The 12,433-nt window shown below is 61.6% G+C and overlaps 1 protein-coding gene across 1 annotated transcript in view; it reads left to right on the top strand.

Annotated features, from left to right (window-relative positions):
• Window positions 1–6,807: 6,807 nt before the first annotated feature.
• The window catches only part of MYO15A (myosin XVA), a gene marked incomplete at both ends in the record, with an annotated part of 47,824 nt that continues 42,198 nt past the window's right edge, over window positions 6,808–12,433 (top strand). Inside the window, 2 exons of the mRNA XM_080826602.1 lie at window positions 6,808–8,756; window positions 8,799–10,422. Of these exons, the coding sequence (XP_080682728.1) occupies window positions 6,808–8,756; window positions 8,799–10,422 (3,573 nt within the window). The remainder of the gene's footprint in view (window positions 8,757–8,798; window positions 10,423–12,433) is intronic.

Here is a 12,433-nt window from a genome sequence, read left to right on the forward strand (position 1 = left end):
GGCAGTGGCAGAGCTGGGCCTTGCCCCTAACTCACAGTGAGGTGCTCCACTGGCCTCAGTTTTTTCATCCATAAACTGGGCGTGATGTGCACAGAGTTTCCCTTTCAGCAATGGTCGGATGCCAGGACAGGTAAGTGCTGCGTGGCTTACCTCATCCCCTCTCCCCACGGCCACAAGGCCTGGCCATGAGGTCCCATGCAAGGCTTTCTGCCTGGGTGATGGGCACTGCCACTTTCTGCCTTGCAGTTAGGGAAGGGCTCTGTGTTCATGGAGCATCAGATCCAGGCCTACACTGTGCACCGGGCTGGCTGGGAAAGGCTTGGGGGGAGACAAGGCTAGAGACGGTCAGGCAGTGTGGGCTCGGGGCAGGCATTGTCAGAGTCTCCAGCCACTGGGCCACCGTGTTCCTCACCATGGACAGGCTGTTTCCTGGGCCAAGTCTGTGTGTCCACAGATAGATCAGGGCAATCTGCCTCTCTGTGCTAAACATTTGGTTTTCTGGATGGGTGGCTGGCGTCGTCGTCCTGTCTGGGCCCGCGTGAGAGCGGAAGGAACCGTGAGCAGTGCACACCCAGGTCGGTGTGAACTGGCAGCTTGCAGGGCCTCGTGCCAGAGAAGAGGTCCTTAGGGCTGGAAAAGGCCCCCCTAAGAGCCCCCCGAGGTCCCTGCCCCCACCCCACCAGGCTGAGCGGCAAACATTGGGCCCCGCCCCAGACAGCCCCCCTGTTCCCACCACTCACCTTCCCTGGGCCGCCTTCTGTGCGGGGAGGCTCGGGCCCGGCTGATCCAAAGCCCCTTCCTGCTCAGACAGCCTGTTTCCGTGAAGGTCAGTGAGACCCAGTCCCTCCCTCAGGCCCGGCCACAGACCACAGGGCTGTGTTCCCAGAGAGCCCAGACCGCAGCTTTACAAGGCTCAGGGGCAAAGGAGCCCAGGGTGTGAATATTCATCCCCATCTGCGCGTTTCTATGTCCCTCCTCCTCACCTTAGATTTCAAGCTTCCTCCTTTCAGCGACCTCCGTTATCAAGAATCCCCCCGGCCAAAGCTCATCTGCCTTCAGGATCCCCTCTGGCCTGGCCCCAGGAGCGGGGCTGGGGGGCTCATACCACCTGCTGGGGAGGGGTGCTCGAGCGGTGCTCGAACCACCTCTGCTCCCCCTTGGCCCCCAGCTAGGAAACTTATCTTCTCCAAACGCTCCAGGCTCCTCTGCACCCACTTCTCCAGGATGGAGAGGCTGAGTCTGGGCCGCCACCTCCGGGCCTTCACCCTACAAGGGTTGACTCAACCTCTCTCTGTTTCTCTCGATTTCTCTGTCTCTCCTGGGTCTATCCCACTGATTTGCCACCTAATCTGTATTAGTTGGTGGTGCTGCCATAACGAAGTGTCACAGACTGGAGGTCCTAGACCACAGAAATGGATTTCCTAGCTGTTCTGGAGGCTGGAGGTCTGAGATCAAAATGGCGGCGGGGTTGGTTTCTCCGGAGGCCTTTCTCCTCGGCTCACCGGCTTACAGGCCCCCTCAGCCAGCATTTTGTCTGTGCACCTTGTCCACTGAAAAAATTATGAGTCCCTGGACATGTCATTCTCTGTGGCCACCTCCTTTTCATGGCTCAGCTCCTCCAGGTACCTGCCCTCCCCCGTGTCAGTCTCCTCAGCGACCAGCTCTCCCCAGCCTGCTGCCCAAACAGCTCTTGCCGCAGCCCGATGCCATACGTTTCTAGACAGCGGACCATTTCTTTCTTTTTTTTTTTTAAGATTTTTTATTTATTTATTTGACAGAGAGATCACAAGTAGGCAGAGAGGCAGGCAAAGAGAGAGGAGGAAGCAGGCCCCCCACCGAGCGAAGAGCCTGATGCGGGACTCGATCCCAGGACCCTGGGATCACAACCCGAGCCGAAGGCAGAGGCTTCAACCCACCGAGCCACCCAGGCGCCCCGACAGCTGACCATTTCTAACCATGTCTACCTGGCCCAGCAAACTTGGCATAGCCAGTGAGCACCCCCTTACCTCTGTCCCTCATAGTCCGTAATGGCTGGAGTGGGAGACCCCGACTTCTTCCTCTGTCCTCCTATACAGGTTCACCCCACCCCCTACCTCTGTTTCACGTGACTTGTGGATCTAAATTTCCCTGCCTCCTCATCTGGGCACCCCATGGTCCCCCCAACACTCCCTGTGCTAGAACAAACCCCAGGCTTCGCCACACGGAGGCCCAAGAGCTTCTCCCACACTTTCCAAGAAGCAACATGAGGCAATGGTCCAGAGCACAGACACTCAGGAGCCAGATCACCCAAGCTCAACTGTTTCAGGCTCTGTGGCCTCGGGCAACTCACTAGACCTCTCTGGGCCCATCTCTCCCCATCTGTAAAGTAGGAAGAATGATACCTACTTCCCGAGGTTGTAGTGAGGGTTGGATGAATGCTGTGTGGCTGGGTAGTTTGCGATTCCTCGCTGGGGGTTCTCTGCTGAGTGATGGAAACTCTCTAATCTGGAGCCCTTCATCTATGGGATGGGAAGAGCAGTTCCCACCTTACATATCATGAAAATCTTGTGAGATATTATATATCTTAGATTATTATATATTAGAGCAAAGCATTCAGGACCAAGCCTGGCACACAGCAAAACTTGGCAACGTTGGTTACTTTTGTTATTTTCAAAATACATATGTGGTCTTGGCACTCCTGACAGCCTAAAACCCTTCCAAGGCTCCATGCTACTCCAGGGACAGAGAACGAAGTCCCACCCCGGCCTCCAGGTCTCATGGAGCAGGTCCCTCCTGCATCCTGGCCGCTTCTCACTCCACATGCTCTGCCTCCCCTTGCCCCTCTCACCTCTTGGCCTTTCCCCATGCTGTTCCACCTGGCTGGAACACTGTTCCCTCTTTCATTTGATCAGCTCCCGTTCATCCTTCAGATCCTGGCTCAGGGGCACCTTCCTGGTCTTCCAATGGACTGTTACATCCTGGCCTTCAGAGCCCTTCTCATGGCCAGCAGTGTCCCCTTTGGGGAGGCTCTTTGCTTCAACTCTATGTCCCCATGACACTGAGAGTTCCACGAACACACAGACTGTGGCTGGTTCCAGTCAACCGTGGGAGCCCCTAGCACCCAACACAGTGGCTGGCACTGAGTAGTTAAACACCCTGCTCCACATCCCCTGGGCTCCTCAGAGGACCGTGGGCCCTCCTGCAGCAGGGTGCACCTCTCTGAACCTCAGTCTCTTCATCTGAACCAAGGACCCTCCACTTACGGCAGAGGAAGGGTGTGACTCTGGGACGTGTCCTTAAGCCCAAACCTACCCTGCCTGCTCTCCCTGGCCTCAGTTTCCTCAACTGTCACATGGACCCTGGGAATGGGGTTGGATCTTGTGGTCCCAGGCCAACGTTCTTCCCAAGAGCTCCTCTAATGGGGTGTTTCCATGCACTGTTTCCAATCCCTTTTTTCTCCATTTTCACTTTTTCTCTTTTCAGATGTTATTTGTTGGAATCAGAAACACACTCACATGGTTCAGAAATCCAACTGATACAGAAAGATTTACAGCTGGATAACCATTTTCATCCATTTCTTGAATACCTTTCTCAATATTTCTATATGCACATGAAAGCAAATAGCAATGTATATTCCTTCCCCTACACTTGTTGCAAGAAAGAAGGCCTGGGTATGAACCATAGTCAGCACTGTTCTCCACCGTCCTCTGATCGTTAGCAGATTCTGGGGATCGTCCCCTATCCGTACACAGAGATCGTCTGTGCTCCTTTTTATGGCTGTGTAGTACTCCACCATGGAAGGCACTACAGTGTGGGTACCAAGGAGTAGCTCAGTGTGTATACCGTTCCTGTGTGCACAAGAGGGCTCTGCAGGATGGACTCCTGGCCGTGGACTCCTCCCTCCCTCCCTCCCTTTCTTTTTTCTAATAGCTTCAAGATATAATTCACACGCCACATGGTTCACCTATAAAAGTGTGTCTGATGCAATGGGGTCTGATAGGTTCACGGGCATGCACGCCCCGTGACCAGAGCGTTCCTGGCTTCCTTGAACCTTCTGCCATTAGGCTGGGACCACCCTCACCCCTGCTGCTCCATGGGGACCACCCTTATGGTAGCTGCCTCCAGCATTCAACTCTCCATCTTTGACCAACCTGCCTCGTGTGCCCGTTGGGTGCAGCTGCTCTGCTCTCCTCCCCAGCCTACTTTCCACTTCTTTGTCCCCACCAGTGCAGCCCTGTGGGGTTCATGCCTTCTCCTCCAACTGCACTCATTCCCTGGTGTCGTCCTCTGGAACTGTTCTTCAACACCACCTAGGTGCCCCTGACGCCCTAACTGATGTCGTCAGTCCTGATCTCTGCGGTGCACCCCCCCACCCCCCCATTGAGTTCCTGGTGGTGCCCGATGGACACCTGAGACCAACAGTACAAAGCTGAGATGTCTGGCCATTTGGCCTCTACCTGTTCTGCTTACAGTGTTCCTCATTCAGCCAGTGGCATCTCTATCCTCCCCCTTGGGTAGGAAGGAAACCTCAGAGGTACTCACAGCGTCCCTGTAAATCTTAGTGGCTCTGCCTGCAAAAGGTACCAACTTCGCACGACTGCCCTCCAGCTCTGTCTCTGGCCCGGGCCAGGCCCCCGGTGTCGCTCACCTGGACCACCATGCTGTGGCTTTCACGCCAGTCTCCTGCTTCTGCCCTCACCCCCTGCCCTCTGTCCACCTGAAGCAGCCAGAGTCGTCCTGGGAAGACCGAGGTCAAATTCCACCCCTTCTCTGCCACAACGCTCCCACCGCAACACCCTCACTTGCTGTCAAGGCCAAGTCCTCAACCTGACCTCTGACCTCACCTCCCATCTTCCCCTCTCACTGCACTCTGGTTACCCTGGTCTCACTGCTTCTCCATCACATCAGGGCCCTCCTGCTACCCCCGCAGGGGTCCCTCCAACACCTCCTGCAGCTCTTGGTCCCCCGTGTCCTTTCCCAGTGTCACCTTCCCCAGTCCCTACTCAGTGTTGCACACACACAGCCCCTCCCTGCTTTGTTTTAACCACCAGCGCTAGTCACCGTCTGACCAATTACAGCTCTTCCTTATCTTCCTTGTTTGTTGACAATCCCCCCGCCCATATCAACTCCCCAAGAGCAAGGTTTTTCTGTCTCCTTCTTACCTGTATCCTCAGTGCTCGGCCCATGAATAAACAAACAAACAAAGGCACGCTGGCTACAGCACCGGAGGGACAGAGGCCAGGCTGGCTGAGGAATCCAGGTGGGAGCCCCAGACAGGGACACGGGCCTGGGCGATCGCTATTGGCATGTCAAGAGATAAGCACCATGGAGGCCTCGGTGCCTGAGGGATGGAGACCTGACTGAGTCTCTGGCTTGGCCAGGGGTTAAAGCAGGGGCTTCAGCCCCCATCAAACTCCTGGAAGGCCCAAGCTCTGGGGTCGGCTCAGTTAAGCCCCTGCCTTCACCTATCAGTAACTGAGGATCTGTCTTCAGCTGCTCTGAGTCCTGTATGTCCTGATCCTTGATCTTTGGGCCCAGAGGGTAAGAGGACCTGAGGCCTCAGGTCTCAGAGCTGCTGCCCCTGAGTTCACACCCCCCAAGGCCCCCTGACACCCACTGTCTAACGAGCAACAACCCGTACCACTTATGACGCCTATTCTCAAAAGTGGACTGGTCACTGGCTAGATGGTGGGTGTCTGGCCTTGGGACCAAATGTCCACACTGGAGCAATGAGCTGCACCCAGAGAAGGCAGGGGCCACAAGAGCACGGCCTTCTCCACAAGGACAGAAACTGGGAGGAGAGGCCAGGGCTGGGGAGGCATCCCAGGTACGAGCCACGCATGTGGCCCCTCTAGCCACTCATGCTACCCAGCAGCTCCATCAAGTCTTGCTTTCTCATGGAGGAGACAGGGCATGGCTTACCACTTCCATCCTACAGATGAGAAAACTGAGGCCCAGAGAGGATAAAGGGATTTCCCGAGGCCACGCAGCCAGCTGCTGGCAGAGCTAGGACTCAGAGCCATGACTGACCCGCCCTCTGTTTGCTACCCCAGCCCCCTGGCGTGCAGCTTCACAAGGCCCTGGCGAAGTTCCCTGAAGACACCCCCACTTTTTCCTGCCTTCTGAGCTGGCCGCCTCTTTCTCCCCAATGCATTATTCATGTTCCCGAGAGCTGACCAGCTCTGGTTACACTGACCACAGCCCTGGACACCTGCTCTGCCCATTCCCCTCTTCCATTGCCCAGGTCCTCCTGGGTCCAAGGTTCCCATCCAAGGTAATTTGGTGGGCTTTGAACCTCCCACGCTGGCTCAGGAGAGGTGGCTCCCCTCTGGCGCAGGACCCATGTACTAGGTGGATTCCCACAGGTGGCTTCCCTGCTCTGGGACTCAGAGTTTCCCTCCGTGGAGTGGCAGTGATCCAAGCATTCACTTTGGTGGGCTGAGGTGGGTGAGCCATAGGGAGGGCTTGACCCCTCAGCTTGGCTGTGCTCCTGGCGATTCTAAGGCCAAGGTGGTCGCCCCGGCATAGGCCTGGGCCAGACCTCCCCTGCTGCCGGGTAAACAACACCCATGCACTTTCCACCGCAGCTGGGGTGAAACCCAAGGCGGCTCTGGAGGAGATGAATTATGGATCTGCCCTCCCGGAATCTGGTCACAGCCAGAAGCAGCTTGGCCGTCCCTTCCAGGGCCACCCGGGCCAGTGCCGGCTGCTCCCAGCCCGAGGAGGCCGCGTGTCCAGCGGCGGGCAGGAGACACAGCGTGTCTCTTTGTCTCCAAGTCCCAGAGCGCGTGACACGGGGCACAGCCCAGTGGGGAGCCGGCAGCCACCATGGCAAAGGAGGAGGAGGATGAGAAGAAAGCTAAGAAAGGGAAAAAGGGGAAGAAGGCCCCGGAGCCCGAGAAGCCCAAACGGAGCCTGAAGGGGACATCGCGGCTGTTCATGGGGTTCCGCGACCGCACGCCCAAGATCTCCAAGAAGGGCCAGTTCCGGAGCGCGTCGGCTTTCTTCTGGGGCCTGCACACCGGCCCGCAGAAGACCAAACGCAAGAAGAAGGCGCGCACGGTGCTCAAGTCCACGTCGAAGCTCATGACGCAGATGCGCATGGGCAAGAAGAAGCGGGCGATGAAGGGCAAGAAGCCGTCCTTCATGGTCATCCGCTTCCCGGGCCGGCGCGGCTACGGCCGCCTGCGGCCGCGCGCCCGCTCACTCAGCAAGGCGTCCACGGCCATCAACTGGCTCACCAAGAAGTTCCTCATCAAGAAGGCCGAGGAGTCCGGCAGCGAGCAGGCCACGCTGGACGCCTGGCTCAACCGCTCGGACTCCCGTGTGGGCTCCCGCAAGCTGCCCTTCCCGTCGGGCGCCGAGATCCTGCGGCACGGAGGCCGCCTCCGGAGGTTCCCCCGCAGCCGCAGCATCTACGCGTCCGGCGAACCGGTGGGCTTCCTGCCCTTCGAGGACGAGGCCCCGTTCCGGCCCTCGGGCTCCCGCAGGTCGCTGTACGGGCTCGAGGGCTTCCAGGACCTGGGCGAGTATTACGACTACCACCGTGAGGGCGACGACTACTACGACCGGCAGTCTCTCTACCAGTACGAGGAGGAGGAGCCTTACCTGGGCTACGGCGGCTACGGCCCCTATGGCCCCTACGACCCAGCCTGGCCGCCCTATGGAGACCACCCCCCCCATGGGTACCCGCCCGAGGACCCCTACGACTACTACCACCCGGACTATTACGGCGGCCCCTACTACCCCACGTACCCCTACGGCTACGGCTACGACGATTACGAGCCCCCGTATGCGCCCCCGGGGGGGTACGCGTCCCCCTACAGCTACTATGATGGGTACCAAGGCGAGCCGTACCCGCACCGCTACTACCTGGATCCCTACGCCGCTTATGAGGCGCCATACCTGCCCTACAATCTCCCGTACGACCTCCCGTACGACGTACCCTATTTTGATCCCTACGGGGGGCCCTATGGCGCCCCCTACGCCGAAGGCATCTATGGTGGCGCGGACCAGGCTCTCTACCCTCCCGAAGCGCCCTATCTTTACCCAGAGGAGCCGGCCTTCGCCTACCCGTGGGCGCCGCCACCCATCCTGTCGCCGCACAACCCGTACGCCCACCCCATGGATGACATCGCGGAGCTGGAGGAGCCGGAGGAGGCGGGCGGCGAGCGGCAGAGCACCTCCTTCCGCCTGCCCAGCGCGGCCTTCTTCGAGCAGCAAGGCATGGACAAGCCCGCCAGGTCCAAGTTGTCCCTCATCCGCCGGTTCCGCCTCTTCCCGCGGCCCCAGGTGAAACTGTTCGGGAAGGAGAAGCTGGACGTGTCCCTGCCCCCGTCCCTGGACATCCCTCTGCCCCTGGGGGATGAGGACGAAGACGAGGACGAGGAGGAGATGCCCCCGGTGTCCCGGGTGCCCTACGCCCACCCCTTCTGGGGCTTCCTGACGCCGCGCCAGCGCAACCTCCAGCGCGCCCTGTCCGCCTTCGGCGCCCACCGGGGCCTAGGTTTCGGCCCCGAGTTTGGCCGCCCCCCGCCCCGCCCGGCCACCTCGCTGGCGAGGTTCCTCAAAAAGACGCTGTCGGAAAAGAAGCCCATCCCCCGGCTCAGGAGCAGCCAGAAGGCACGGCCGGGCGGCCCGGCGGTGCGGGAGGCGGCCTACAAGCGCTTCGGCTACAAGCTGGCCGGCATGGACGCGGAGCGGCCCAGCACGCCCATCGTGCTGCGGAGGGCCGAGGCGCGGGCCCGCAACAACAACAACTCGCGCCGGCCGCCCGCGCCCGCGCCCGCGCCCGCGCCCCCGCCCCCGCCCGCGCCCGCGCCCGCGCCCGCGCCCGCACCCCGGCCGCCCTCGCACTGGAGCGCGCTCCTCTCCCCGCCCGCAGCTCGGCGGCCCCCCAGCCCCAGCCCCGCGGCCCCGCCCGCCCCGACCCTCGCCGGCCTGCCCCGTCCCGCGTCGCCCTACGGTTCCCTCCGCCGCCACCCGCCGCCCTGGGCCGCCCCGGCTCACGTGCCCCTCACGCCGCCCGCCGGCTGGTGGGCCTTCATGGAGCCCCCTCCCGCGAGCCCGGAGGGGCCCCCCGACCCGCTGGCATACCGGCGCCCCCGGCCCTCCTTCAGAGGCTCCCGCCGGCTACCGGCGGCCTTCGGCCTTCCCTGGACCCCACTGCCCTCGCCCCAGCCCTCGCTGAGGAGCCTGCCGGGCCTGGGCTACCGCTCGCCCGTGGGGGGCCGGTCCCCTCAGCCATCCCTCCGTGCTCGGCCCTTCCAGCCTCCCTTCTCGCCCCCACCCCGCCGGCCCCGCTCGCTTCGGGAGCCCCTGTCCCCGCGCCGTGGCTCTGGGCGCCTGGGGCCACCGCGCTCGCCGGTGCTGGGCTCCCCGAGGCCGCCCTCGCCACCCCCTCTGTTGGGCCACAGCTCGCGGTGCCGGTCCCTCAACCTTCCCTCGCGCCTACCGCACACGTGGCGCCGGCTCAGTGAGCCCCCAACCAGGGCCGTGAAGCCGCTGGTGCGCCAGCCCTTTCCCCGGCCTCCCAGTGCTGGCCCCTGGCCGGTGGCTGCAGCTGCCCCTGAGCGCTGGGAGAGCCAGCGGGAGCCTGAGGACTCAGAGACACCCTGGACGGTACCCCCGCTGGCCCCCAGTTGGGACGTGGACATGCCTCCTGCCCAGCGCCCACCCTCACCCTGGCCAGGAGGTGCAGGCAGCCGCCGTGGTTTTTCCAGGCCACCCCCTGTGCCGGAAAACCCCTTCCTCCAGCATGTGGGCCCTGTGCGGCCCCCTGCTTCCCAGCCTGAGGACCCAGCCTCAGACATGACCAATGTCTTCCTGGGTAGACACCATGACCCAGGGCCTGGACAGTTGCTAAAGTCAGCCTGCCCGATCCCTGAGAAGCCAGAAGAAGAGACCACTCTGGGGGAGCCTCGGCCACCAGCAGAGCCTGAGCCCTCCAGCCCGACACCTCCCAAGGATTCCCTGCCAGAGCGGAAGGCACTAAGGCTCAGCCTCTCCCACCCGCTGGCCGCATGTGATAAGATGAGAGCCACAGGGCCACCATGGCGCCGCTGGGGGACACTGCCCAGCGCCCCAGCCCCCTTGGCACCCTCTGGGGCCCCAGCGCCCCTGCCCAAGGCGGGTGAGCGGCGCCAGGCAGGCCCTGGGCGCTTTGCAGTGGTCATGCCCCAGGTACAAAAACTCAGTGCTTTCCAGCAAGTTCGTCCTGCCGCCCTGCAGCCCCCTGTCCAGGTGACCCAGGACCCAGAGTCCTGCCCCAAGCCAAGAGCCTGGAGTTTGCTCTGGTCCTGTTTCTGGCTGCCGGCGGAGGCCCATCGACCCTGGCCACGAGTGCTCACCAGCCCCCAGTCCTGCCGCCTGGGCCCTGGAGCCAACTGCCTGCCCCATGGGGGCCCCTGGGAAGAAGTTGGCCCCAAAAGCTGGTGGAACAAGGTATGAAGGCATAGGTCAGAGGGAGGGTTTGGGGGTTCTGTCCTGGGAAACAGGACAGGAGACAGCCTCACGATCCCGGTGAGTTGCTGCCTGCTTGGGCCTCAGTCTTTCCATCTGTAACCCGAGGAGAACAGCCTTAGGGCTTCCAGAGCTTTTGGAAGATCGAACACGAAGGATGCCCAGCACAGGCGGGCACAGTACAGAGACTCTGGAAACTCCTCCCAGTCACTTTAGGGAAGGGATCTTGTCCCAGCCTGCGCTCTGGGCAGCCCTGTCCTGGGCCAGTCTGGATGGTGCGTCTGCCCCCAGCAGCCCCTCAGAGATCTTATCTGAGTACAGAACTTCAGGACATGCCTGTTCCCCCTGTCCCAATCTCACATCCATGTTCACACTGTTTCTGTTGCCACCTGCTGACTCTCCCCCGGGCTGGAGTCTTCCTCTTTTGACTTCCTGCTTAAGGGGAGTTCCTTGGGCTGCAGAATTCTGAACTGTCCAAAGGTGAGAGGCTCAGGATCCAAACCTCCCGTGTCCTCATAGTATGGGGAGGAAACTGAGGCCCAGAAGGCCACACAGTGAATGAGGGACCGGCCCAGGAATCTGTCTGGGCCCCCCGTGGGGTGCAAGGCAGGTGGCTTGTCTGAAGGGTGCCAAGCTCATGCTTGGCTACCACGCGCATGGCGGAACGCGAGCCTGATGCTGGGTGGCCCTTGGTGGAGGGGGGTGGTCACCGGAGACTCCCCCGGGACGCCCGGGGTGGGCGGGGCACGCAGGGCGGCCGGTGTTTCTCAGCCTCTGCACACGGTGCCCCGGGGAGCGGGCGGCCAGCCGGCCTGGCAATGGCGACTGGGGCGGCCTGGCTGCTGGGGGGGCCCTGGCCCCGGCGCCGGGTGCCCCGTGCTGTGTGGGCCGCAGCATTGTGGGAGCGGGGCGCAGGGCGCCCAGGGGTGAGGGGCAAGGATGCCTGGGCCCTCCTCACCCTGGAATACGTGAGTGGCTGAATTATTCAGGGTTTGTGGCCACTGGCGCACATGGCCAGACGGGTGGGCGGGAGGCCAGGGACTGCAGGGTGATACTCTCTGTGCCCTACTTAACAGCCTGGTGACAGGCCTGCAGCACACAGGGCTCCCTCCTGGTGTCCCCTTCCCTTGCCCGCTCAGAGGAGGGTGCAGGGAGGCTGGGAAGGCGGGATGTACACACGCTCTCACAGTCGTGTGGGTCACAGGCAGGCCTTTGGGCCTGGGACACGTTCTTACGTGTACTGCGGCCAGGCTCTGAGCAAACGTGGCATCCTTGGTGTCACGAGTGTGCACACAGATGGGCACGGTGAAGATCCCACAGCCCACGGTGGCGGGGGAGGTGGTGCACAGGACCTTTGTCTTGGGACCCCCGCTAGCTGTGATCAAGAGAGCCCCAGCCCTCCATGCACTTGAGAATGGGTCAGACGGATCCTGAGAGCGTGTGCCTCTTAGCCAGGCAGCCTAGGCCCGCGTGCGTGTCCACAGGCATGTTGCAAGACCACGGGTGTGGGTGAGAGTTGTATGAGCTGTGAATGCCTTTGCATGTGGGTCTGAGCGCAGGGTTGTACGTGTTTGCCCTGGGCTGGAAGCAGAGGTGTGGTGCTGAGGGGCATAGTCTCAGTGTCCGCCCTCCACCAGGATGTGGATGTTCATTAGATGGTCACATAAGCAAAGATGTGGGGTCCACCCAGGACAACGATGTCGACGCTGGGACAGCATGAGGTTGGGAGGACCTCCAAGCAGTCAGAGGGAACAGTATGTGCATGTGCTCAGCCCCAGGTCAAGGACACGGGAGCACCTGCCACAGGGGACACATGGGCACAGGGCAGGCCTGTGTCCCTAGGAGTTGCAGGCAGCCTCCATGGGCCACAGTATTCCACAGCAGGGAGGCCCCAGGACCCAGTCTGGCTTTGGCCTTGGGGTTCTCTCCTCCCCCCAGGAGCAGATCCCAGGGGTGTGCAGGACAGGCGCCCGCACACGGGTGCCCTCCATCT

Source organism: Martes martes, assembly GCF_963455335.1.
Source record: "Martes martes genome assembly, chromosome: 16".
NCBI classification, from domain to species: domain Eukaryota; kingdom Metazoa; phylum Chordata; class Mammalia; order Carnivora; family Mustelidae; genus Martes; species Martes martes.